At 41.0% G+C, this 24,152-nt stretch overlaps 2 protein-coding genes across 3 annotated transcripts; both read right to left on the bottom strand.

Annotated features, from left to right (window-relative positions):
• Positions 1–224: 224 nt before the first annotated feature.
• Positions 225–15,918, bottom strand: LOC311005811 (deubiquitinase DESI2-like; the record flags this gene model as incomplete). The annotated part of the gene is made up of 7 exons (XM_083998390.1): positions 15,699–15,918; positions 14,923–15,059; positions 13,606–13,701; positions 3,682–3,754; positions 1,773–1,866; positions 1,535–1,676; positions 225–464 (listed from the first exon to the last, which is right to left on the bottom strand). The coding sequence occupies exons 1-7, from the start codon at positions 15,763–15,765 to the stop codon at positions 225–227; spliced, it is 849 nt and encodes a 282-aa protein (XP_083854516.1). The 5' UTR covers positions 15,766–15,918.
• Positions 15,919–17,438: 1,520 nt separating this feature from the next.
• lgals3a (lectin, galactoside binding soluble 3a) lies at positions 17,439–23,434 on the bottom strand. Of its 2 annotated transcripts, XM_083997560.1 has the most exons (6): positions 23,307–23,434; positions 22,840–22,857; positions 22,039–22,746; positions 20,738–20,826; positions 20,294–20,450; positions 17,439–18,433 (listed from the first exon to the last, which is right to left on the bottom strand). In XM_083997560.1, exons 2-6 carry the CDS (start codon positions 22,852–22,854, stop codon positions 18,278–18,280), a joined length of 1,125 nt encoding a protein of 374 aa, XP_083853686.1. In that variant the 5' UTR covers positions 22,855–22,857; positions 23,307–23,434; the 3' UTR covers positions 17,439–18,277. The 2 variants fall into 2 exon arrangements, with proteins under 2 accessions (XP_083853686.1, XP_083853687.1); XM_083997561.1 differs by lacking the exons at positions 17,439–18,433; positions 20,294–20,450; positions 20,738–20,826 and adding an exon at positions 20,849–21,612.
• Positions 23,435–24,152: the final 718 nt, after the last annotated feature.

The following is a 24,152-nucleotide window of genomic DNA, read 5'->3' as shown; positions in this document are numbered from 1 at the left end:
TGCTGTCGGTCTGAAGTCTCTGGCTGCAGCTCCCTTCATCAGGAGAGGGAGACGCCTCTTTCCCTGCCTCTTTGCTCAGAGGACAAACAGTATGAGGTCAGTGGTTGTTCAAGCCTACTAATGCCACTTGAGCCACTTGCAGTGGTGGCAGGAAGGTCCAGAGGTCAGTGTGTGTGTGTGTGTTTGTGTATGTGTATATATGCGTGTGTGGGGTCGGGCATTTTTTACACCCTCGTGTGCCGGCAGCTGTGGGAGGAGCCGGAGGCTGCAGCGCCCGACGGGGACGAAGGGTCCTCGTCGCTGGACTCGTGCTGCTCCTCCTTGTGGAGGCCGAGGCTGATGTGGCTCTGCAGGGCGGCCGGGGTTAACCACTCCTTGGGTAGGCAGCTCTGCAAGAAGGGGATGCAGGAGCTGAAGTACGCCAGTCTGTTCACCCAGCGGGGGATTTCCCGTCCACACAGCAGCTGGAAAAAAGGCAGAATACCGCTATGTGAGTGACATTAAACACACTTTGCTCTTTGCTGATCCCAGAGTCCTCACTAAGACCCACAAAGTGAATCACATCACTCTAGTTCTTGGACTTTAATACCAACTTCCTGTTTGGGAAAATATTGACTTTTGAAAATTCTGCTGACGGTTTAAGAGACATTAAATGGTTTATACCTGCTGCCCGGCTCTGAATCATCCAGACCTCAGCATCATCATCCAGGCAACACAGTCAATAGTTTTCATCCATTGTCTACACACTACTTATATAAATGCAGGGTTGCAGTGTGGTGGAGCCAATCCCAGCTGACATAGGGCGACATGTGGGCCTTCTCCCTCCCTGACTTGCCTTTTATTTTGTGGATTTTTTCATTTTTTGTTAAATAAAACTGGAAGGTGGAAGGCAATAAATGTGCGAAAAACAAAAAAACAAAGATATAATAGAAAAGCAAGAAGAAAAGAAGATGACAACAATAATTTAACTACTGCCAATTGAACTACAGCCATATCATATCTTACCAAGTGTATGTTTGCGGCTGTGTGTGCATGCCTAAGTGAGTGAGTAGGTGCGTGTACTTGTGCGTTTGTGTGAGTGTGTGTGTGTGGGGGGGGGGGGGGTCGGGTCTTTTAACTTGTAAAGCACTTTGTGTCGCATTTTATATTTATGAAAGGTGCTATATAAATAAATAAAGTTAAAGTTACTGAGAGAGATACTGTTAACAATAATAGAAATATATAAATCAACACTTAAACATAACTACTACCATGTCTGTATGTAAAAAAAACAAAAGTACAACACTTGTATTAGAGGCACGGAGAAAAAAAATGAAAGAATAAATAAATACTTTTCCTGTCTATTACGAAAAAGGATTTTACAGAGAACAAAATATGTCATGCTGAAACGCAGGCCAGAGAAATCCTATTTGAAACACACACAACATCAAAGTGTTTCCATAGACTCAGCTACACTAACCTCCATGTGATATTGGTGAAATGCCCTTTTCAGTGTATTTCAGTGTGGTATCATACTGTGTATATATAGACTGACCTCGGACAGTGAGGAGGAGAAGTGGTTGCAGTTTTTGTGCATTAGATGGTAGGCGTTCCCTTTGAACTCTTTACCGAGCTCCTCCATGATTTTATCTATGTCCTCTTCTGTGAAGTCCGTGGTGCCCAAAACAATGGCCTCCCTGTTTTAAAAAAAGGCAGATGAAGCACACTTATCTCCACCATTAACATTAACAACATCACAATGCACTGTATGCTAAAACCTGGAGCCGGCTCACTTGAATTTGAATGTCTCTCCCAGCTCGGCAGCGTTGCCTGGGTTGATTTCAAAGATACCACTGAAAGGGTACGGATGACCCCCGTATGCAAATTCTGTGAGGACAAGGAGACAAAACAGAGGTAAACTTGTCAAAATAAAAGCACTAAACAACTGCAATTATACTGAAGCAAGTAATTAATCACAGTCACACTGCAGTTAAATCATTAGGCCTGACTAATTACAGGTCTCCGTGCTCTATATTTACAGCAGAACAATGGCAAACAGTGGTGAACACAAGGAGATTCAGTAGAAAACCTTCAACTGCTGGTTGTGTAGATTCTGAATTTAAACACATTTTTATTAATGATACGTTTACAAACAGGATTTTAATTGTAGAATTTCTGTTATTTCTTTCTACCACTGATGGAAACTTAAAGGAGCTCCTATGTAAGACTGTGGCCAAAGCTGTTGCTGCAGTCTAATTCAAAATACTGCAGTGCACTATTTCCACTATTTCGAGGTTGCCAGATAGTCACACGCTAACCTCTGCCCTGCTCCAGCTTTATGGCCATGGTACCCCGAGACTCACTCACACAGTCTCTACGCCACCAGAACTACCTGTTGGAGTGGAAATTTTCTCTTTCAGCCGATTTCATCTTTCAAACGCACCTCCAGATCCTGGTTTTGTTTCTGCTTTTGAGAGTCATAGCGCGGTCTTTTAATGTTAGTAACGTCAGACATAATCCACAATGCTTGGAGCTGCAGCTCAGTGGTAACTGGCAACCTGACTGACTTCGTGATTGGGAGCAAGCGGTGGGTGGTGCAACAGGCCAAAAACATAAAATCAAAACATAAACATGATTTGTGTGCTGCAAATAAAATTTTAAAATGTGAATATTCTGGCTGTTGTTGTCAATCAGATCAGTATTTCAAATTAACATGATTCCTTGTCTCTGGTGACATAGTGGGTGATTTTATGATTACTTGCCACATTTCTTACATATAGCTCCTTTAATATACTTTTAATATGTTTTAATGGCAGTTGGATGCTCACGTATTTCTCTATGGTGGAGGAAGTATTCAAATGTTTTATTCGTAAATGAGCAAAAGTTTCAAAAGCGCTGTATTTGCTTTTGTGGAATAAAACACAAGTGGACCACAGCAGTAAATGTAGTTGGTTGAATTCTTCTTTTGTCTGTGGTTTCTACAAACCCACGGACTCACAAAAACCTCCTTTACAACTATACTCTTCTGATAATATCCACATTCAAAATATCACAACTTCTCTGTGGTGCAGGCTGTCGATGTTACACAGATTCTTTATCTGGATGGACTGTATGCAGCTACATTCAATAAATGAAAATTAGACATATTTCATGTCATATTTTGCTGCCTTAGCTATTAAATTTGAGATATTTCATAGTTGGAGCTCTTCACCTGACAGTGAGGGGATATTAAATTCATGGCATCATTATGTAAAAATATGCTGCAAGCTCAGGATATTATGCTGAAGATCCATTAAAAGGAGTGATTTCCTGCCTGAGTACAGACTGCATTTTCACTACCATCATTTTTCCCGGTGCGCAGACCCAATATTTCTGGTTGCAAGGGCATAATGGAATTCCCAGTGATCTAGTTTCATGCTGGTTTCTGCTTCTCTTCTTTTTTTTAAAACCACAAACACACACATACACAGTGAGTCAGCGGTGACTCAACCCAGAGAAATGGGGTCATGTTATTAGGAGCACAACTCCATATCCATTTTTTTAAAGCCCCACTTCGTCTAAGTCTGTGAAAGCAGCCTTGCACGAAATTTTCAGGATCAGACGGTGACACTCTGAGAGTCTGAGTCTGGCCCCTAGAGCCGCTCCGCTCAGACAAAACTGTGATGGGACTTCACAGATGTAAAATAAGCTCCTTCGTCTCACCTCTGCCATAAATCTCAATGCCTGAGTGGAAGACTCCAATGCCCAGATTGGAAGTGTATTCGTTTATCCAGTACTGCAGAGAAAGAGGGAGAGAAAGGAGGGTTAGAATCAATATCAAATTATATCATGAAAAAAAAACAGTGTTGGATCAGGCAAGAAAAAAATGCAGAAGCTCTGCAGAAAACAGTTTAAACTACGGAGAAAAGCTGATGTGACTGTTGGGGCTACTCAATACTGCTGAAGAAGTAGATCTCAATTACTTACGGCGATGAAAGTTAATCAAACACGTGTTTAAAGCCTAATTATTATACAGCACCTTTGCTGTTCTATTAAACTGACAGTGTTTTTATATTTTCTGTTGAGGGAATTGTTTCACATTCGATCTCTTTCCTCTGTGAGTTAGATGAAAGGATCAATACCACTCTCCGTTTCTGTATGGTAAATACAGCCAGTTAACATAAGAAGAGCAGCTAACCCGGCTCTGTGTTTACAACACAACTTGTACTGCGATACAAATACTGCACCATACTGCAGTGAAATCAAAACATCACATACAACTGTAATATTCTACACTACAGTGTCTTAGATATAAATTGAATATTGCTAATTACACCATATCAAAGTGAATCATTCCCAAATAATCTCTCATTCACATCTGTATACGGATTTGACATTAAACAAGATGTTTAATCAGATTTTGCTGAATTTTGATCTCTTTGATGCTCTGATTTTGTTTCTTATGTTCAATAAATGTAAAATTATTTACAATTGTTGAAAGTTGTTTTGTTATTACTGCCCATCTTTGCAGGTGTTCTTGGTTAAATAAAGACTTTTTTTTAAATGTTAACCTGCAATTACCAAAAAAAACAAAAAAAAACCCTCTTATTCAACAAATAATTCATTTGTTGACTGTATCTGTTTCTTCTTTTCAGGATTGTAACAGCAGGTGCATCCCAGCATGCACCAGGCAAAGAAAAAACAACAAAACAAATCAAAACAAGGGGAAGACGCAGGACTGATCCATCATCTCAAGGGCAAATCTACTTCAATCACAGTCTCTGGTTTTTCTGGCTTCTTCTTCTTTGAACTGCAGGAGGAAAATTATTCACACACTAGACAACCCCGGCACGTCAAACCGAGCTTATTCTGTGCTCTGAGCCACGGTGCCACTGCCGCCCCTCACTGCAATCTATACTATCAGGAGATTATTCATGGCAGGACCACAGCTCGCCCCACCCCACACCCACTGACACTCCCGTGCCCTGGGACACCCGTGAGGAGACATGCTAAGAGCTATCCACGCCGCCCCAGCTGTCCTCTATTAATAATAGAACACATTTCCGGGGCCCAGACTGATACAATAAAAGCATTTCCACCACTCTACTGTGTGTCAACAGAGTCTTCTCAGGTTTCTGCAGTGACCTCTAACCTACTGGGTCTATAGCTTTTTTTCATTTCCACCAGGAATGAATGGAAAAACCTTCCTGGAAAGAAATTGCTGAGAAATCAAGGACAAATCCTTCCACCCGAGTGAAATGAGATTGTGACAAATGACCCGACTTCACCCGAACGCATCAGTCCTGGCAACATTAGTGAAGCTTTCATAGTCACGGTGGAGATAAATCACCCCTTTCTGATGGGTGCACCCTCACTCTCTTGCTATTTTGTGAGATCATGTTGCATGCTCAGTGCAGCTGCAACGATCCATGCGGCCTCCCCCTACAGTATACTGTATACCATCCCCTGCCTATGCAGATACAGCATGCACCACTACACACACATCCACCAGTCAGTCACAGTGATTTCACATCAAAGATGATCGACTGGTCGCCACCCTCCCTCCTCCTCCTCCTCCTCCTCATGAATCATGTTGCTTCTCGCCTCGTCCTGTGTTTAATTCTCATCAGAGTATTTAAGGCTGCCTCAGAGTGTCGCCGCTCCTCATCCTCACTTTCTCCCTTTTGCAACAGCCGCTGTCTGACCTGTTAAGTCCTGGCACTGCAGAGCCGCGTTGGGATTAAATCAGCTGTTTGAGACGTCACCTTCGGCCCCCACTGAGGTCCTCAAGATTTCAGGAGAGAGCCAAGAGTCCAGACCTGCACCCGGCCTCCAGTTTTAGTGTGTGATTAAACATTTATGTGAGTGTTACTAAAATCACGGTCTCATTTTTGCCAACATGCAAATCATTATCACCATGGTGTTCTCTCAGAGTTGTAGGCTACAATTTCTCAAAATATGAAGCAGATCTCTAGTGATTAAAAATCCCCAATGGCTTTCTATTGGTACTTTCTTTTATTATCATTATTTTAACCCCCACCCACCCTTCTGGCATTAATGAGCAGTATTATGCATAATTTATGACACACTGTGCTGCACTTTTAAGCACATTTGGAAATACAATATCGCTGAATTCATTGTTATATATGACGACATCTGACCCTCCCTACAAATTGAAAAGGTGTTTTACAAAATACGCATCCTCTTCAGATTCAGAGATATATACAAAAATATAATAAAAGCACAAAAATTATGAGCATGTTTTCTTAAAAAGGGAAAGAAATTCAAATGAGAACTGCTGCACATCCACATCTACACCAGACTTTTCACATTTTTGCCAAACAACCCATCGATCTTGGCTCATCATCCATATTTACTAAATGTAATTAAGTATAAAGTCTTAAACCTAATCTTTGATGCTATTTATAGTGTTTTTCTTGGCTATATGACTATTAAATGTAATTACACTCATTAGTTGCCTTGCCAGTGGTGCAGGTCTGGATTCAAATGATGTTTTGTAGGATATATAAAGTGCTTATTCTATTTACATTATCGTGTGTAAAAGCAAAACCTTTTCTTCACTTTCAAGACAAGATACAGCTGCTGGCTTAAATGAAAGGTACATTTTTTTTTGTGTAACTACATCTTCGGTCTTGAATAAACTCTTATATGAACTTTGTAATGGTTGACCAACACATTAATAAATGAATTACAATATGAACGGTATCTTGTACTGCTCATGACTGCTGAATTAAATTGTGTCCAGTAAAAGAAAGTGTGTAATTATTTGCATTTACAGCAACATGTTGCATAAATATTATTCACACAAGACTTTGTTCAGCAGTACAGTATGTGGAGACCAGGCAGTGGGCACATGTCTGAATGAGGATCCTTGTCCTTTCCTGATGCGTGCGTGCGTGTGTGAGTGTGTGTCTGTGTCTGTATCATGTGAGCTCAGGGCACAGTGACAGAGGGCAGAGGGTTGAGTCAGGCTGAGGTTGGAACATGTACCTGAATCGTCTTATGCACTTGTTCTTTAAATGAAAGTATCACTACATTGTACTTTCCCCACAAGACAAAATGAGTGAAACGGCTTAATAGTGGTGTAGTGGAGAGAGTACAACTTGTCTTTATGACACAATGCATGTCTGCTGCAGCACCAGTTAAAGCCACACACACTCACACTGTGCAGTGTAGGCTACTATAGGCTGCATACCATCCAGTCTCCTCTTCAATTAGTGTTGCAGTAAATCTTTGGACATGGGTGTGCCTGCTCTTCATGATATACCATAGAAAACGCTTTTATTTTTTTATTTTAACTATTAGTCACCTGTTAGAAGTGCATTGTGTAAGTGCAATTATTAAAATGATATACGTTTGAGTTTATTTTAATAGGGTTATTTGAGTCCAGCTCGTGAAAATACTGCTGTGGGGTGCACAAAATGAAACAGGTGTGTGTTGGCCTCACGTTTCTAGTGGTGCATTCACTTCCCAAGTTGGTGACACGTTTTCTGGCAGCAACAAGAAACCATGACATAGCCTGGCTAGTGGCTACATCCGAGTATGAAAACAAAGTGGGTGCAGTCAGTGTGGGTTTGGTGAGGTGTGCAGTATCTTACCATATCATACACGTTAAGGATGACAGGTTCATTGGCCATGGTTTAAACCTGAGCTGGAAAGGCGACCGTCCCCACCCTCCACGTTGTTTTAAGGACCTCCACACCCCGCTGGAGTCACAGGGCCACACCGTGGGCTGGGGCAGCAGCTGCGGGCAGGCTTCTGCTGGACGGATGGAGGCTCTTCATTCCCCACCTCCCCGCAGGGCTGCAACTACTGCATGGGACACAAACTCTGCACGGCAAGCCAGGGGAGGAAGAAGAAGAAGAAGAAGAGGGGGAAAAAATGTCCCAAGAGCAAACCCGGACAAGTGAAGCTTAGCGAGATGTCACAGAGCCATTATCGAGAGTGAGGTCAGGAAAGCATGAAGCTCAGATTCCTGCAGCAGCAACAGCAGCAGCAGCAACAGCGGCCCATGTCCCGGTGGCTCCGGTGAAATCTTAGACCGATGCAGGCTGTGGAGGTGGTGGTGTGAGCTAGTTTGCAATGAAAACAACAGCAGCAGCAGCTCAACAAAATATCAGATCAGAGCTGATAACGTGCTCCATGAAGAAGAGGCATAAAAGGGGCCTACAAGTGTTAAGATCCGAAGCGGGCTCCCCTCCTGTCATCGTGGGCGAAAGAGGGGCAGCAGCTCAGCGAGGGCGGACCGACGCCGAGGCCATTTTTACGCGGAAGCTGGAGCAGCAGCTATATGGGGAGAGAAGAGTCCTCCTGAGCCATGGCCACGGTTAATTACAGCTGATGGGATGGTGGGTGGGTTGGGTTGGGTAGGTGAGGTGTGAGGGGTTGGTGGGGGTGGTGGTGGTGGTCCGGTTCACCAGCGGCGGCAGCAGCAGCATCCCCGGCCGGTGCCGCTGCTACTGCTCGCCCGCATCCAGCAGCATCCTGGGGAGGGGAAGCTGGTCGGAACAAACCTCCGCGACATGACTCCTCCAGCAACAGCAGCAGCAGCAGAGATCAATCTCCCTAAAGCCGACCGATTAAAGGTTTAATGTTAAAGATGAATTTAGCAACAAAAAAAGGTCCCCACTCCGTGTTATCGAGCTGATGCTGGGCTCAGTCCGGCTCTAGTCTCTCTCTCTCTCTCTGGACGCGGCTGATGCGCTTGATTACATCATAGCTGCCTCCGAGGCAACATCCTCCAACAGCTGATGGGAGACGGAGCTGCTGCTGCTGCTGCTGCTGCTGCTGGTGGTGGTGGTGGTGGGTGTAGGACCGGAGCACATATTATTGTTATAAAAGACACCACTTTACTATTTCTGTCCAGCAGCTCCACGTTAAAACACTGAAAACTGCTCCAGTTTCACCAGCGCGTGGTGCACGAGACACCTGTTTATCACATTTTTTTTTCTTAATTTAGGTCTACTGGTATCAAGATAGATTATTTAGTTTTTAAAAGTGTTTTTTTGTTTGTTTGTTTGTTTGTTTTTGTTTTTTTTACTGAAAATGTTGCAAGACTTGATCAAAATCTGATATAACATGCAACAACACAACAGGTTTCATGGTTTGTTTCATCATGCAGTTTAATGTTTCATCATTAAACTGCATTAGACACAAGGTAATAATTTACTGTTTCTGAAAAAAAAAAGTTTTTATATACTTTATCTTATTTACCGGTAGTCAAATAGCTACCGGTTTCAAAATAAAAGTGTCCACTTTAATTTTGAAATTGAACTGCCTGCATCCGGTATTGTAGCCTACCTTATACCTCTGCTAACTTGACAGCTTTTGTCCATTACGCAAATATCAATTGCATTTATAAGTCAAGTATTATATCACTTACAAACAGTTATTTAGGATATGTCAGATTTTACTTTAAGAAGTATAACTCAATGATAAACAATACTTCGATCATGATACACATGTACTAATGGTTAGTGAGTGTTAATAGACGTTTGGTGATGAGCTTCTGCAGTCAAAGTTCAACATTTATAACTGTTTAACACTAAAAAAAAACATCTTTATTTTTTATTAAATTATTATTAAAAATGAAGAAGAAATGCAGGTGAATTCAACATGAATTTTAATGGGTGCTTAGATGTCAAACACACAGTATTTGCATAATTTAGTAGTGCTTCTGATCTACTCGTCTGGTTTACTGCACATATTCACAGTCCCAATCAGCAGAGCGACATGACATGTATTTACAGATAACAGGAGCCACATACAGTCAGAGACATTTACATGACAGATGCACTGCACGCTGACAAATGTGGACAAAATACACCCGAGCACACACAATTCACACAATTCATCTGCTCTATGGCCGTTTACTGGAGGACTTCCATGATTGTGGCTAGTGCAAAAACAAAAAAAAAAGAGAGGAAAAAAAACAAAAAACATTTAAGGTCACTGAAAGCAACAAAGCTCTTATGAAAACTCCCCTTTAAACTGAATTGGTTCGAGCTGCATCGTTGTTGGTCCTCCACACAAAAGAACTCCTCTACTCTCCTTTCCCCGACAACACACTTTCAATTTTCATTTTCACCCCACAGAAAGAATCAATCGGCGGGAGGTGCGATGTGAAGCACTACTGGCGTGGAAAGATTACGAGAACATTTTTTGGAAACATGACAGCATCTCTCAGAGTCATCAGCTGTGAACGGACATATGGGAGTGGGCTTTCAACTCATTATATACATATTTAATGGTTCACCCTGAGTGAACATGTGAAGCTTTATAATATAAACTCTTCAAAGCGAAACTACTTGGTGAGACTAAAAGGATAAGTCTGGTTATGATCTACATTTTTCTTTCTGTCAACAAATCCCGACAATAATCAATATATTTCCTGATTTATCTCGTTCCTCTGTCTCATAGAGCTCCACTGTCAACTTTTCAAAATGAGACACTGGATCATTCATGAGGATAAACAAGGGCACAATACTTGAAATACTAAGTTCGTATACTGAATATGTGTTAATCCGCAGCTAAAAATAGTCCCCAGTGAATGCACTATTTGTAACGTTTGCTAAAACCTACTGTGCCATATGGTGTTTTAGAGAATTAATGAATTGTTTTTGAAAATGAAACTATCTGTGACCTGTTATTCACTGTATTCACATGTTAAAACAAATGAGTTTGTGGCAGAGGAAGTCAGACAATGTTAGCAAATGGAATAAAACACTGTTAGTGTGAAGCTACTTTCAGGATTTGTTGACAATAAGAAAAATAAGAGAAAAAAGCCAGGCATATCCATTAATTTAATGCTATCAATGGGCATAATGGGTTGATTTTCATTTTGGTCAACGAGAGGGAGCAACAAGAACCGACAATTTGTAATATACAGCAAAAAAAGAAAAGGCACTCAAGAAATCCATTACTGGACACAAGTTATCAGATGAACTGCAGGGTCTTTCAACACCACAGCTCAATCTAAGCAGCACACAGCAGGATGCTGCTCCTCCCATGATTCTGTGCAGCAGAGCAAAATGAAAATCAAAACCCAGTGCTGTGAACTTTTAATACAGACAAACTGACAAAACAGGAATGGGTTCTTCTCACGTCGCCCCGTCAAACAGAGCTGCCATTCAGCGATGGGGGTTCAGACCGAACACAACACTGTCTTTCAGTTTGTGAATGGATCCTGAAGCTTGAGTCAGTCTGACTTGACCCAAGGTTTGAATAGTTTTTTTTTTTTTTCTGCAAACAAGTGTTTGTTTCTGCCTGAGCACAGCCCAGCAGCAGAAATGTTGTGTGTACGTCCTTACCCTCACAGCGTTATCTATTAGAAGTCGTCTCTGTGGTAAGAGCGCGTCCCTTTGCATAGGAAGGGTGTCAAGAAGCTACCATTAATCACATAACAAACATGAAGATGGAGAAACTCATCGGTGACACCAACACCTACTAATCAAATAAAATAAGCTCTATACGGTTTAGAGTTTGTTCCCTCGTTCACTTCTTTGGCCTTTAGCAAAGTGTTTGATCTTAAAAAATAATAACATACAGTCGTCGCTGCTTGGTTAAAAGTGTTTCCCGCTGTGCCGCATGTAAAAAATCGAAAAGATGATGGCAACCCCCGCAACAGCAGCCAGCAATCCCAGAGAAAACCCCGAAGAGTCTGATGGTGAGGGTGAGGGTCCGTTCATGTGAGCTGCCGACTGCAAAACACAGATATGAAAATAAGAATTTACATTAAAGCTGCACTCGAGGTGATACTTACACAGAAGTGCACCAGTTGTTATTCTGTTCAAATGTGGATTAAACCTCCAGTCAGAGCTGCAACTGATTATTATTTTCATTATTATTAATTAAGTTTATTTATTTGATTAAGAAATCAAGTTCTTGTGATAAAGTATTGTCTGCTGGAGAGCGCCACAGACCAACATGACATCTTTAAACTGTTGAAAATCCAAAGACATTCAGTTTATTATTATCACGTGTGGGAAAGAAAACATCATATTGTTGAGATTTGAGAAGTTGGCAACAGCAAATATTTATGTTTTTGCTTACAAAACTCAGGCCTCTTCTTTTGTTTTGTTATAATTTTTCAAACTGAAACAGATTATGAATCCACTTGTTGTTAAGCCTACTGATTGTAATGGTTCATAAGCATTAAGAACCACGATAATGTGGATTTCACAGAATTCATTTTTGGAAAAAGAAAGATGAACATACGGTAAAAGCCATGGAAAAATGATCAGATTCTGCTCTCCGCCTATAATAAAGTTAAGAAAACTGTTTACTATAAAAACATATGCGATGCCTTGGGAAACAGACAGCTGGAATAAAAAAAGTATGTTCAGTAATTAATGTCTAAAGCAAAGCCAAAACCACGGGCATGGCTTTAAGAGTGAAATCCAAGCCTCATGAGCAGCAACAGCGGGTGAGATTTCTGCCCATAAATGGCGGTACTCTCTGAACCTGCTGCCAAAACTCTTTCAGTCACTCTGCTAATTTCAACCAAACCAAAAGTAGACGAGGAGAAACGAAGCCAAGACAAAATGTGCCTGTGAAGGAGAACTGGGTTCAACCTGCTGGCAAAACACTACTGTACCCAAACAAAGCACAACACCAGCAGCATTAAAACAATATGAAACAACAACAGTAGCTTTATCCGCCCATGTTTTTACGTTTTTTTACTAGACGCTGGCGGCTTTGTTGCAGAGAAGTGGCAAACCTCCACCTCTTTGTTCTGAGTATGTCGCTGTGGCACCGTGAAATCACAGAAAGTGGAACTAGATGTTGTCCCGATTTTAACCTGTAATCTTTAGCAGCAGGACATAGTTCACTGATAAAGAAAATACCTGCAATAAAGGCGGATAAAGTCACATTAAATATAAGGTTGTGTGTTATCTGTTTCTCATCTTTAGTTGATCATTGTCTCACTGTTCTCCCAATAAAAATAACTGAGTACATTAATAAAATAGAGTGAAACAGAAACCGTCATCGGGAAAATAACTTTGATTAGGGAGCAATTGTCGAGTCCATCATCTATTAACAAAACTGGTCAGTGATCTTAAACCTACTTTTACAGACTTGCTTTTATGTGATGTCATCTTATGATCTATTTTATCTCAGTTTTACTCAGATGCTCTTTGTTTTACTTTACACTTTCTTCGGTTTTAACTCTTTTATGCCATCTTTTCTTATTATTTTAGCTCATTTTATTTGTTTTTACCATGTATACCCCCTTTTTATTTATCTTTAACTGCATCCTGCATTTTATTTTGAGTCCTCCTGGTCTCAGTTTCTTGTTGGGTTCTTGTATTGTATTTTATGACATTTGTGACTTGTCTCTTCTATATTGTTTTGTGAAGCACTTTGTAAACTTGTGTTTTTAAAGATGCTATATAAATAAAGTTTTTATTATTATTATTAGAGATCAGTATTTCTATACCAGTTTGGACCACCACGGTGTGAATTAGTTTTTTGTCCTGCTAGTAGTAGCTTGTAAAACCATCAGGACAAGAGACATGAACACCCTGACGGACTTTACTGTCTCTCTTTGTGACAGGAATGATCTATAAGGCACTATAACACATTTTAAGAAACATTTAGTCCTAGGTAAAGTTTCATGCCTCCTACCTTTTTCATCACACGGAGCTTCACGTCCTCCCCCGCTGTCCTGAACAGCTCCACGGCAGCTTTGTGTGTCTTATTCTCCAGCTCGACTCCATTGATCTGAGGTGTACAACCCACATGAGACAAAAACAAATTAAACACTTGGCTTGTATTTTCCACTGGGAGTTTTCAAAATCATTTTAATTTCTTCCAAACAGTTTAGATTTTATTTACTGAAAATCTAACAGCACTATCCTGCTGCCAAAAGCTGGTTTTGACAAAATCGTTGGCATCCTGATCTTAGCCTCAAGTATTACCATATGCTTGAAGCAATATCTAACTTGTGGGAACCAGGCTGTATTGCTGACCTTTTTAACCCCAGGGTTTTGCCTCTCATGCTACATAAAGGCTGCTTTCAGGAGGCTGTATGCAGTGTCAGAGCAGTGCCACAGGAATAACTCAAGGCTGCTTGTTTTTCTATTGAAAGGCAGCAAAGGCAATAAACGATGCACTGTAAAATGATCTATAATACAGTATATTGTCTCTACCAAACATTTGCAAAAGCGATTACAAGCCAAGGAGAGGTGTATTCTAATAATGCAGCAAACAAAAACATACATGGAAATCGCTATGACCAAGTTCATCATAATCTCTTATCACTGGATTGTTATAGATGCATATAAATAAATACAGGCGACAGCATTCACATTTTACGCCCATGATTCAATCAGTGGACAGATAATGTGTCTCTGTTAGGTAAGATAGTTTTGAATTGGTCCAGTAAGCCGATCGGTGAGCCACACCTGAACCAGACCTCAGTCAGAGCAGGTATGCAAATATGTATTTCAGTCCTAAGGTGTAAAAACAAAGCACTATAAAATAGGTTTATTCCAGCTGCCATTACACTGAAAAACAGGCTGTAAAACTTTAAGATTTGCACAAGATATTTTTGCCTGTAATAACTATTATCTATTAGACTGTTTTATTTCGGGGTTTGGTTATGTAGTTTGGATGTTTTATTGTTATTTAACACTTAAATAACATTTTTGATTAATATATTTGATCATGTTATCTTTTTATTGTCATGTTTAATCCTTAATGGTGTCTGAGACTGTGTCAGTGGGTGGATGCCTCATTATTTTCTGTGCTTTTTTTTTTTTTTTTTTTTTACTTTACTCTACATCTGCAAACCACATCTGCCTAACAGGATGAATAAAGTAACTTTAACCTGAATCTGAAACACTTTAATGTGCTTTCAACCTGGAAAATGTGCAAATATGATCCTGGCTGCTGCACATCCTCCTACCTCCAACCTTCTGGATAATAATCAACATTTATTACCGCCAGGATCTTGTCACCCTCTTGCAGTCGTCCATCCAACCCTGCAGCTCCATCTTCTTTAATCTTGGACACGTATATGCCACTGTCGTTCACCACGAACTGCTGGTCCACGCCCCCAACTATATTGAAGCCCAAGCCTGAAAGAAAAGTAAGAAAAGAAAGAAAGTGAAAGACATGATGTGGCTTTTAAAGTAAAAATGCAATAGGTTATATCTATATATGTGTCATTGTTTGTCAGGGGCAGAAGTTGCTGATCCAATCATGCCATTTATCTCAATTGATCAAAGTTCAAGAGAAATCCCTCCAACACTGTGCTGCTGCCACCAAAAAGAGAAGAGGCCAGTTCATTGAATGTTACATAACAAATCCCAAGTGTAAACCAAACATTACTCTCTCTCTTTCAGCTTAATAAACCCCCTGAACTGTCCAGCTGTAACACTGGGCTTCAATGAAACAAAACTGTCACAGTAAGTCAGTCAGTCGGGCCCCGTCCACTTTTAAAAGATTTAAGTGCATAATAAATCAATGTTTCTTTTTAGCTTTAGCTTAAATAAAGTCGTCAAAGCTCAACCAGATGCGACGACACTGGTTTCCTTCTAGTGCAATCCACGACAGCAGCGGCTAGGGCGGTGTTTTGCTCAGTTTTGATTCGCAAATTAGCCTTTAGCTCTGCGATACACACTTGCTTTTTTTTTTTACTGCTACGTAGCTTAGCTCGATGCTAACAGCCCGTCAACTACCAACGTTACGTCTGCTGGGTCTGTCTTGTCTCTTACCTGCCGGTCCTCGCTTCAGGTTAATGTCCACCGCGCTAGACGAGGAGTGCTGCAGAGAGCCGTTCATCTTGTCCACACGGCACAGCAATTAAAAAATATATAAGTGCTGGAAGGATGAGGGGGGGAAAAGGCAGAGAGAGAGAGACAGAAAGGGGGCAACAAACTATTTATCTGAAGGTGAACTCATTGAGGAGTTTCGATTTGCTTCCTTCGGCGCAGTCAGTCGGTCGGTCGGTCTATGGGTGGTGGTTTGTGGTTGTGCTGCCCCCTGATGGCCAGAGGCGGAACTGCAGGCTGACCTTTGAATTACACATCAGAAAGCACAGACAGAGGATTAACTCTATGAATAGTAAGGCGCCCCACATAATGAAATGTAATGTTACTATCCCTACTGTTTCCACTAAAAAATAAGTCATTATATTTAATAATTAAACAACTTTACCCCATCTGTGCAATAGTTTCTTTCTGCCTTACAAGTAGTGTATATCATTTTTATTCTGTTCTTGTAAATAACTACTGTATATAAACTCTGCAAATCATTTGGCACATAACTGTACAGAATGTATCTATCTCTCTTTGTTTTTTATCGTTTTATATTTCTATATCTGAATATTTTTCTACTTGTATGCTACAATGCTACTGTAACGACCAAATTTCCCAAACAGTCTTATGTCTTATGTTAGGATTAAATCTTGTGAGTGACGACACTGAATTTAAGTGTGTTCGTGAACAAAAAAAAGTAAATTTATTTATATTAGGTCTATTTAGCCCCCCCCGCCAATCTGTGCAATAGCTTCTTATTGCCTTACAACTTCCAACACTGTGTATATCATTTTTATTCTGTTCTTGTAAATACCTGTATATAGCCCCCCCGCCAATCTGTGCAATAGCTTCTTATTGCCTTACAACTTCCAACACTGTGTATATCATTTTTATTCTGTTCTTGTAAATACCTGTATATACTCTTGAAATAATTTGGCAGATAATTGTACAGAATCTCTCTCTCTCTCTCTTTTATATTGATTTACATTTCTATATTTGCATATTATTCTACATTTTTTCACGTGTATGCTACAATGTTACTGTAATGACCAAATTTCCCATGCGTAGAATACATAAACAGTCTTATGTCTTATATTAGGATTAAATCTTGTGAGTGAGGACACTGAACTCCCGGTGTGTTCATGTCATGAAACCAGTCCAAGATGATTTTATGGCTGCGAGGAGATTGGTAAATTGTGGCCATAAATGGATACACATGGTCAGCAATAACACCCTGACAGGCTGTGGTATTCAACCCATGATTGATCGGTAGTCAGGGTGCACAGAGTGTGCCAAGAAAACACTCCTGTAGTATTTTCTATCAGCTCCAACCAGGCCGGTCGTTCTCCTCTGACCTCTCTTATCAACACAGCCTTTCTGTCTCTTCTGTCCACAGAAGTGCCACTATCACTGGGTGTTGTTGTTTTTTTGGGACTCTTATGCGTAAACTCGGTGTCACACTCGGTGTCCCAGTATAACAGGGAGTGTGATCCAGGATGCACACTTTATTTGTGTAATATGTCCATTAGATGGGGCTACACACTAGAAACCCTCTGTTTTGACTGCTAACAGGATTAGCTTCCTCCATGTTTAGGCAAAATAAAGAAATCCCCACAGGGAAACTAACATTTATTACATGTGCAGGCAGGTAGCTCATGAAAAGTGCACATTATTCTGAATAAAACAGCAATATCAGTCAGCATTTGTATTTGTTGCCCCTTTATTTATAAGCAAACAATCTCAAAATACTTTACCATTGTGATCTTTGGCAACAAATCAGAGAGCCCGTTTCTCCCATTTTCTACATTTTTAATTTGAGCCTTAGGTTTTTCTCAGTTTTTTTGACTTCGACATGAAATCATAAACTGTAAAACATTACACGACCATCCCATCCGAGAGCTCAGGAGGATAAATACTGAGCGAAGGAGGAGATCAGAGTCTGTATTTAAATTAATTTTGAAGAAATTTCATGATTAGCCTACTCTATGTTGGCCAGCACTGATATACAACTGCGGAAAGAAGACCACGTTGATTTTCAGCATCATCACACTCTCATGCATTACAAAGGCTTGTCAAGGCTTTGATATAAAGGACAAAAATAATAAGCATACAAGTACATACTGTAAACAAAATACAGCATACTAGTGGAAAATATATGAAATGTTTGGGGCATGTCACACTTTTTCCACTTGGCCTACAATCTTTTCATTAGGAATAAATTAGTATTTCCTTAAAATATCTCTATTAAATGCACTTCACCTGGTTGAATACTAAGCTGTTATGTCATAAGATATATCGGATTGTGAGTGGCTAAAAAAATGAGAAGTCATCCTGTAAAAAAGAAATGGAGGATTATAATGTGCAGAACCTGGGTTAATCTGCCAGGAGAGCAAAGACTGCACTGTGCTGACTATTGTGCCTCGCAAATTCCATCAAATGCATCAAAGTACTTGAAGAGATTTCAAATACAGAAATACAGTGGTTACATTGGACCTATGTCTCCTGTGCAGCGTGTGCGGTTTTAGTAGCTCTGAGGTTCAGATCATGCTCGGGGCCGCGTTGTAGAGGGTGATGTCTCCGCAGATTCGCAGAAGGGTGACGTCCTCCAGCCCGCCGACTCTGTGCTCGTACTCCAGCAGGTGAGTGCCGTCCACTGCCACTTTAAACATGTCCTCCTCCACCAGGATCTTCAGCTGCAGGGAGAACAGAACAGCACAAAACCTGTCAGTACACGGCAGGTAACTGTGGGAAACTCAACTCAAGCTGAAACTGTAAGTTGATTGACTGCTCATGAGTCCTTTTTTTTTTTCTTCTTTTTTTTTTAAGGCCAACTGCCCATAAAATAGTCATCCAGCTTCTTAAATGTAAATATTTGCTGCTTTTATTTGTCTTAATGACAGTAAACTGAATGCCTTTCATGTTGGGAGTGCTATTTGAACAAAACAAACACAATGAAAATGTTGCCTAAAACTAATAATAGAGAATTCATTATTGTGTAATTATTATTCTATAAAAATAACCCTCACTTGCAGCCCTGAATGACAGAACACTGTAGGGAAAAATATGCAAAAATATCTTCCTTATCCTGTGTTAATCAATCTTACACACTGATATGAATGAGGTAAAATAGACTTCTACGTTCTACCTATAGCTGCTACATATAGAAGCTTAATTCTTGCACTTTATTCTGCAGTTGTACCATAAAACAACCTTCCTCTAAGCCTAAAACTCACACCAGTGTGACCTTGAAAAGATTGTTGTCTGTCATTTCTAACCTGATTTACAAAATGAAAGTGAGCTCAAAATGAAAGTGAGCTCAAAATATGTCGCGCTGCATCACCACTGTGACCCAGATCAAATATGGCGAACACAGGTTACTGTCATACTTTGAATTGTCTCTGCAAAAGTTTACTTGTTAACCTGTTGTACTGGTAATATTTGCAATTAAAATGACTGCAGAGCTTAATCTTTGTATGAGGTCAATACAAACTGCAAAAGTAAATAATGTTTTTTCTTTTCTTTTAAAAAAAATGCAAAGTCACTGGATGAATTCTGGTCTTGTAAAGACTTTAACAGCTGTGGACTCAGGTGTTGTGTGCACAGTGAGGTCACTGTGTACATCCATGACTAATGAGTCTAATATTGCAGGTTTCACCCATGTTCAGTATCTTATGTAAAACAGACGACTCGCTCACTCCCTTCTTTCCATAACCAACTGAGCAAATTAGCACCTACTATCAGATCGACTGACAAACTTGGAACAAAGGTCCACCTGCTGCTGTCCACCTTTTGCCTGAATTGGCCATTTGTCTGATGTTAAAGGTCTCCCAACCTCACACAGGAGTTTCCACCTATTCTCACTCATTTGACATTTGAGCAGAGCCATGGTGGAAATACCAGTTTGCTGAAGTCAATGTTGTAATAAGAATGACAAAAGGTGTAACTAGTTTCATAAATGTGTATATCAGAGAGGCTTAAAGGGATAGTTCAACATGTTTGCCCATTGCCATAATCCTTATAGTTTAAGAAGTAGGTTTGTTACCTCTTAATTGTCGGTGCAAGCTATTTTTAGAACAGCGGAGCAGAGCCGTGAGCCGCTCAGAGCTACGCTACGGAGGCTAATGGAATTTCTTGGTTTCTTGGTCATCAAACTCATCAAATACACAATCCAACAACTCCAAAACGCTCTCGTGGACAAGTTGTGACCTGCACATGCACCACGCTATGAGATAATGACGTAACGAGACAGAGTTGGTTTTAAATGCAGAGACTACTTGCCGACAAACTGCCCCACACGGGAACACGCATCAGCGGTCTCCATGAATTTACCTCGTAAACAACTCAGTGAGTTTGATGAGGGAAACCAAGAAATTCCATGAGCCTCCATAGCGTAGCTCTGAGCAGCTCGCGGCTCTGCTATGGCGTTCAAAATATAGCTTGCACCGACAATTAAAGGTAACAAACCAACTCCAAAGACTATAGGGATTACTTGCCAAAATGTTGAACTATCCCTTTAATTGTGTATAACATTATCAAGGTATGCAACACCTTACCTCGAAGCGTTGTCCCGGGACAAACGGGAAGCCTCCTTCACGCTCCTCTGGTCCCCAGCATTCAGCAAACTTAGAGTTTCTGACAATAGTTTGCTCATGAAACCGGGGATTGAAGTGAAAGATGACATCTTCACCTTTGATGAAGTCAACATTGAACCTGCAAGAAAAGAGATTTTTTTTTTTTATTCTAAAATACAACCATTGCAAGAGGAAGGAAAAACATGTTTTCATTTCGCAGCCCAAACGCCTTTTCCACTGTTAATTACCCCATGTTAAAGGAGGAAGGAAGTGGTGACACTAACTATATGAATCAGGAGTCAGATGACAACATTGATCTGGGAGATTAGTGTGGGTGCAGGGTTATTATCAGTCATTCAAATATGTTTCCTCCTCAAACAGAGAGCATCCCTGACAGCAGAAATGGAGGCAGACTCTGGTCCATACCTGTCTGCACCAGGTAAAGGCTCCGCGTCTATTGTGATCAAAAGTTGTGGCATAATTCCAGCATGAAGTGGGAGGTCGTACGGCACCATCTGCAAGAAATATTTAAATTTTCAATCATCACGTTACTTTTATTTTGAAATGAAGTTAATTTCTGCTTTTGTATTTATGTGTTAATTAAACAAAATACAGAAATTACAAATAGTGTTACCCCTGCTGGTTATATCCCTGTGGACAACTGGAGAAAGGTTCACATTTATTCACCAATATATAAATTATGTATTAACTATAAATAGTCTGAGAATGGTCAAATACAGCAAAGTGTTCAATGTCATTAAAATAAAGAAGGAAATTTTAGTTAAACATTATTCAGCGCTTTGACCCTGCCCACATTCCTATAGCAACACCCCAGTGACTCACCACCTCTTTCCACTCTTATGCAATTCACAATGATTAGTTAAGACAATGAAGTAAAAATCTGTTTTCAACATTTTTTTTTATAACATTAAGGCATCAGCTTTACAAAGTGACTTCAAAGCAAATTGACAGAAAACAAAAAAACACCTTTTAATCATCATCAACTACAAAAACGACAAGTCAATGTGCAAAGAGTGATAAACATACAGACTGTGATTTCAGCAGATAGTGTGTGACTTAACACATTAAACATGAGCTTTGTGTAAAAGTGTAATCCCAAATTATATTGCACTTGATGAAAACAATAACTGTATACTGCGTGTGTAGATAGATAGATATATATAAAAGCATATCCAGTCTTTGGCACTAATCAAACCATATGGTGATTCTGGAGGTGACGTCCTTGTCCGACTGAAAAGTTGAGTTCATTGCTTTCAAAAATATGGTGGATTATATCTGGGCTGAAAGACAAAAATACATTTTTTGATAACGACTTTTGTATATTTGATAATTCTGAGTTATGTTTTGCTTTGCACCTCAGCAGAGCCAAAGACAGAAAAATAAATAAATAATCCAACCACAGCCAAAAAAACTCCTTTTCCACCAGCTGCAGTAGTAGGCAAACACCAAATAAGTCTCACTGAGCATCATAGAGGAGACCTTGTGCCAGAAGAGAGCCGAGTTGGCTAGAAGTGTAGATGTATTTACCACCCACAAAGGAAGGATTAACAACATTTAACTAGTATCTGGCTGTAACTTCCCACCCTGAACCCAAGAGACTGCCACACCAAAATAGATGCTCCACCACACACCAGAGCAAAAACACAAGTAAAGAAATGCAGCAAGCAAGCAATATAATTACATTCACACACAGTGCTGATACTCACCATGCCACCTGGAGCAGTAGGCCCGCCATATGGACCCATAGGCCCCGGGCCAGGGCCAAAGGGGCCGGGGGCAGGAGGGAAGCCGCCGCCTGCAGGTGGTCCCCATGACCCAGTGGGTAACGGGGGGAAGCCTCCAGCAGGGAATGCAGGGAAGGCGCCGGGACCAGCTGGAGGGGGGAATCCGCCCGGGCCGCCCGGTCCGTACATGCCGTTTCCTCCTGGCTGACCACCGGGGAAAGGCACGTTTGGATAAGGCCCAGAGGGCGCTCCGGGGCCAGAGGCGAATGGTCCGGTTGGGTAAGGAACAGGGCCTCCCGGTAGCTGCCCCGGAGCTCCTTCAGGTGGATAATGCCCCGGGAACTGGCCGGGGGCGCCGGGGCCGGAAGGGAACTGCCCCGGAGCCCCCGGTGCAGGGTACTGTCCAGGGATCCCAGGACCGGGCGGGAACCCCCCGGGTGCTGATGGAGGTCCTGGGTATTGTCCTGGTGCTCCGGGGCCAGAATGAAACGGGAACTGCCCTGGCGCTCCAGGGCCTGACGACCCACCGCTGTAGTCGCCCGGGGCAGACGGCTGGGTGGGGGCTCCAGGGGCAGAACCGGGCCATCCGGGGTTCGAAGCAGGTGGGGGGTTGCTGGCCGGGGCAGACGGGTTAGTGTTGCCCATTTTCTTCGCCTGGCTCGGGCTGTCATCTCCTAAAGCATCTGTCAGCTGAAGCAAAAGAGAAAGTGAGAGTAACTCTTGGTTAAATCTCTTTTTAAATCATTCTTAATACTTGTAAACACCAGAAAATGAGAGACTTACCGAGAAATCTGCCATGATCTACAACAAAACACAACACAACTTTCATTAGTTTCATTACGGAAGCCATTAAAACAAACACTGTCTCACACTGTGAGGCATGTCACACACACACACACACTGGCTCTGAGTAATGGCACAGTAAATGTTTCCATCCCCGACTCATGATCAACAAAACCCATTTGTTGCAGAGTCAAAGCAGCTCCACTGAACTGAACTGTTTTCCCGACGAGCTACACAGATGCTACCGACTTTATCAGCACATTAACGGGGGGTGTTGGCTCTTGAAATACATTTTCTTAAACTGATGTTTCACACACACACATACACAGTTGACTAGTACGAAAGCTAGCTAACAGCAGCTAACTGTTCAGATGCTTAGCTCGTGTTGTTTAATTTTTAGCTCCGTGGTGTTAAAAAAATAAATTAAAATAAAATAAAAGTAAGTAAAAGCTGATGTTTGGTGTTACCTCGCCAGAAGATGGACTCCTTTCAGACGACGGCGGTGGTTTATCCAGCGGTGGGGGCCAGTTAGCCAGCTACTTTAGCTGCCTGCTGCCGAGGGGGACAGGAGGACTACAAGCTGACGTCAGAGCTGCACGCACGCACACAAGGGGAGGAGGACTGATGACGTAATGTGACACAAAGGCGCGCGCGCACACACACAAGTTTTTTTTTTTTTTTTAACACCCAAGTTATGTAAAAAAGTAGAAACAAACGAAAGCACGGGACATAAATGTTGCTTCTTCCTTTCTTTTTCTTTTTTAAAGGGCCTGTATGTATTTTTTTTATGTGTGTTGGTTGTATTTAATTTTCAAACACATGTAGGACACTGACATCATGCATTTCTCTTTTTTTCCGGGGGTGGTGGGAGGAGGCTGTGGGGAGGGTTAGCCTACTTTATTCTGTCTATGTAGGTACAAGTAGGTCTATATTATCCAGATGTGTGTGCACTGGTTTGTACAAACTTGGGACTAGTTACAGATGTTTATATGTCTGTATAATGTAGAGTTAGAACCATTAAATGTAAAAACAAATGCACTATCATACATTAAAAAAAACTTGTAATATTCATTCAGTGAAAAGCTATGTTTTTAGTAGGCTATATTCTGCTTATCTTCTGAAGATGTTTATTTTCTCTGTTTACGTAGGCTACATTAATCGTAATACACTGTTTTTATCCAGATGTGTGCATAATACTTGTTTTCATATACATGAGGCTAACTACACATGTTCAGAATTATTACTGTGAATTTAGAGGTTAGAGAGAGTTTCTACTGTGGAAATAAACCCAGATTGATCACTTATAGGAGCCT

This window comes from Trachurus trachurus (assembly GCF_905171665.1).
Source record: "Trachurus trachurus genome assembly, chromosome: 22".
NCBI lineage: Eukaryota > Metazoa > Chordata > Actinopteri > Carangiformes > Carangidae > Trachurus > Trachurus trachurus.
This window is presented reverse-complemented; position numbering and strand designations above follow the sequence as displayed.

Bases quoted from the DNA above. Each gene is read 5' to 3' on its own strand.
- lgals3a (XM_083997560.1), bottom strand. The intron at 20,827-22,038 runs GTGAGTATCAGC...TATTTCTTGCAG, and splicing joins CTACTGCTCCAGGTGGCATG to ATGGTGCCGTACGACCTCCC. The intron at 20,451-20,737 runs GTATGGACCAGA...CTTTTCTTGCAG, and splicing joins CCTTTACCTGGTGCAGACAG to GTTCAATGTTGACTTCATCA.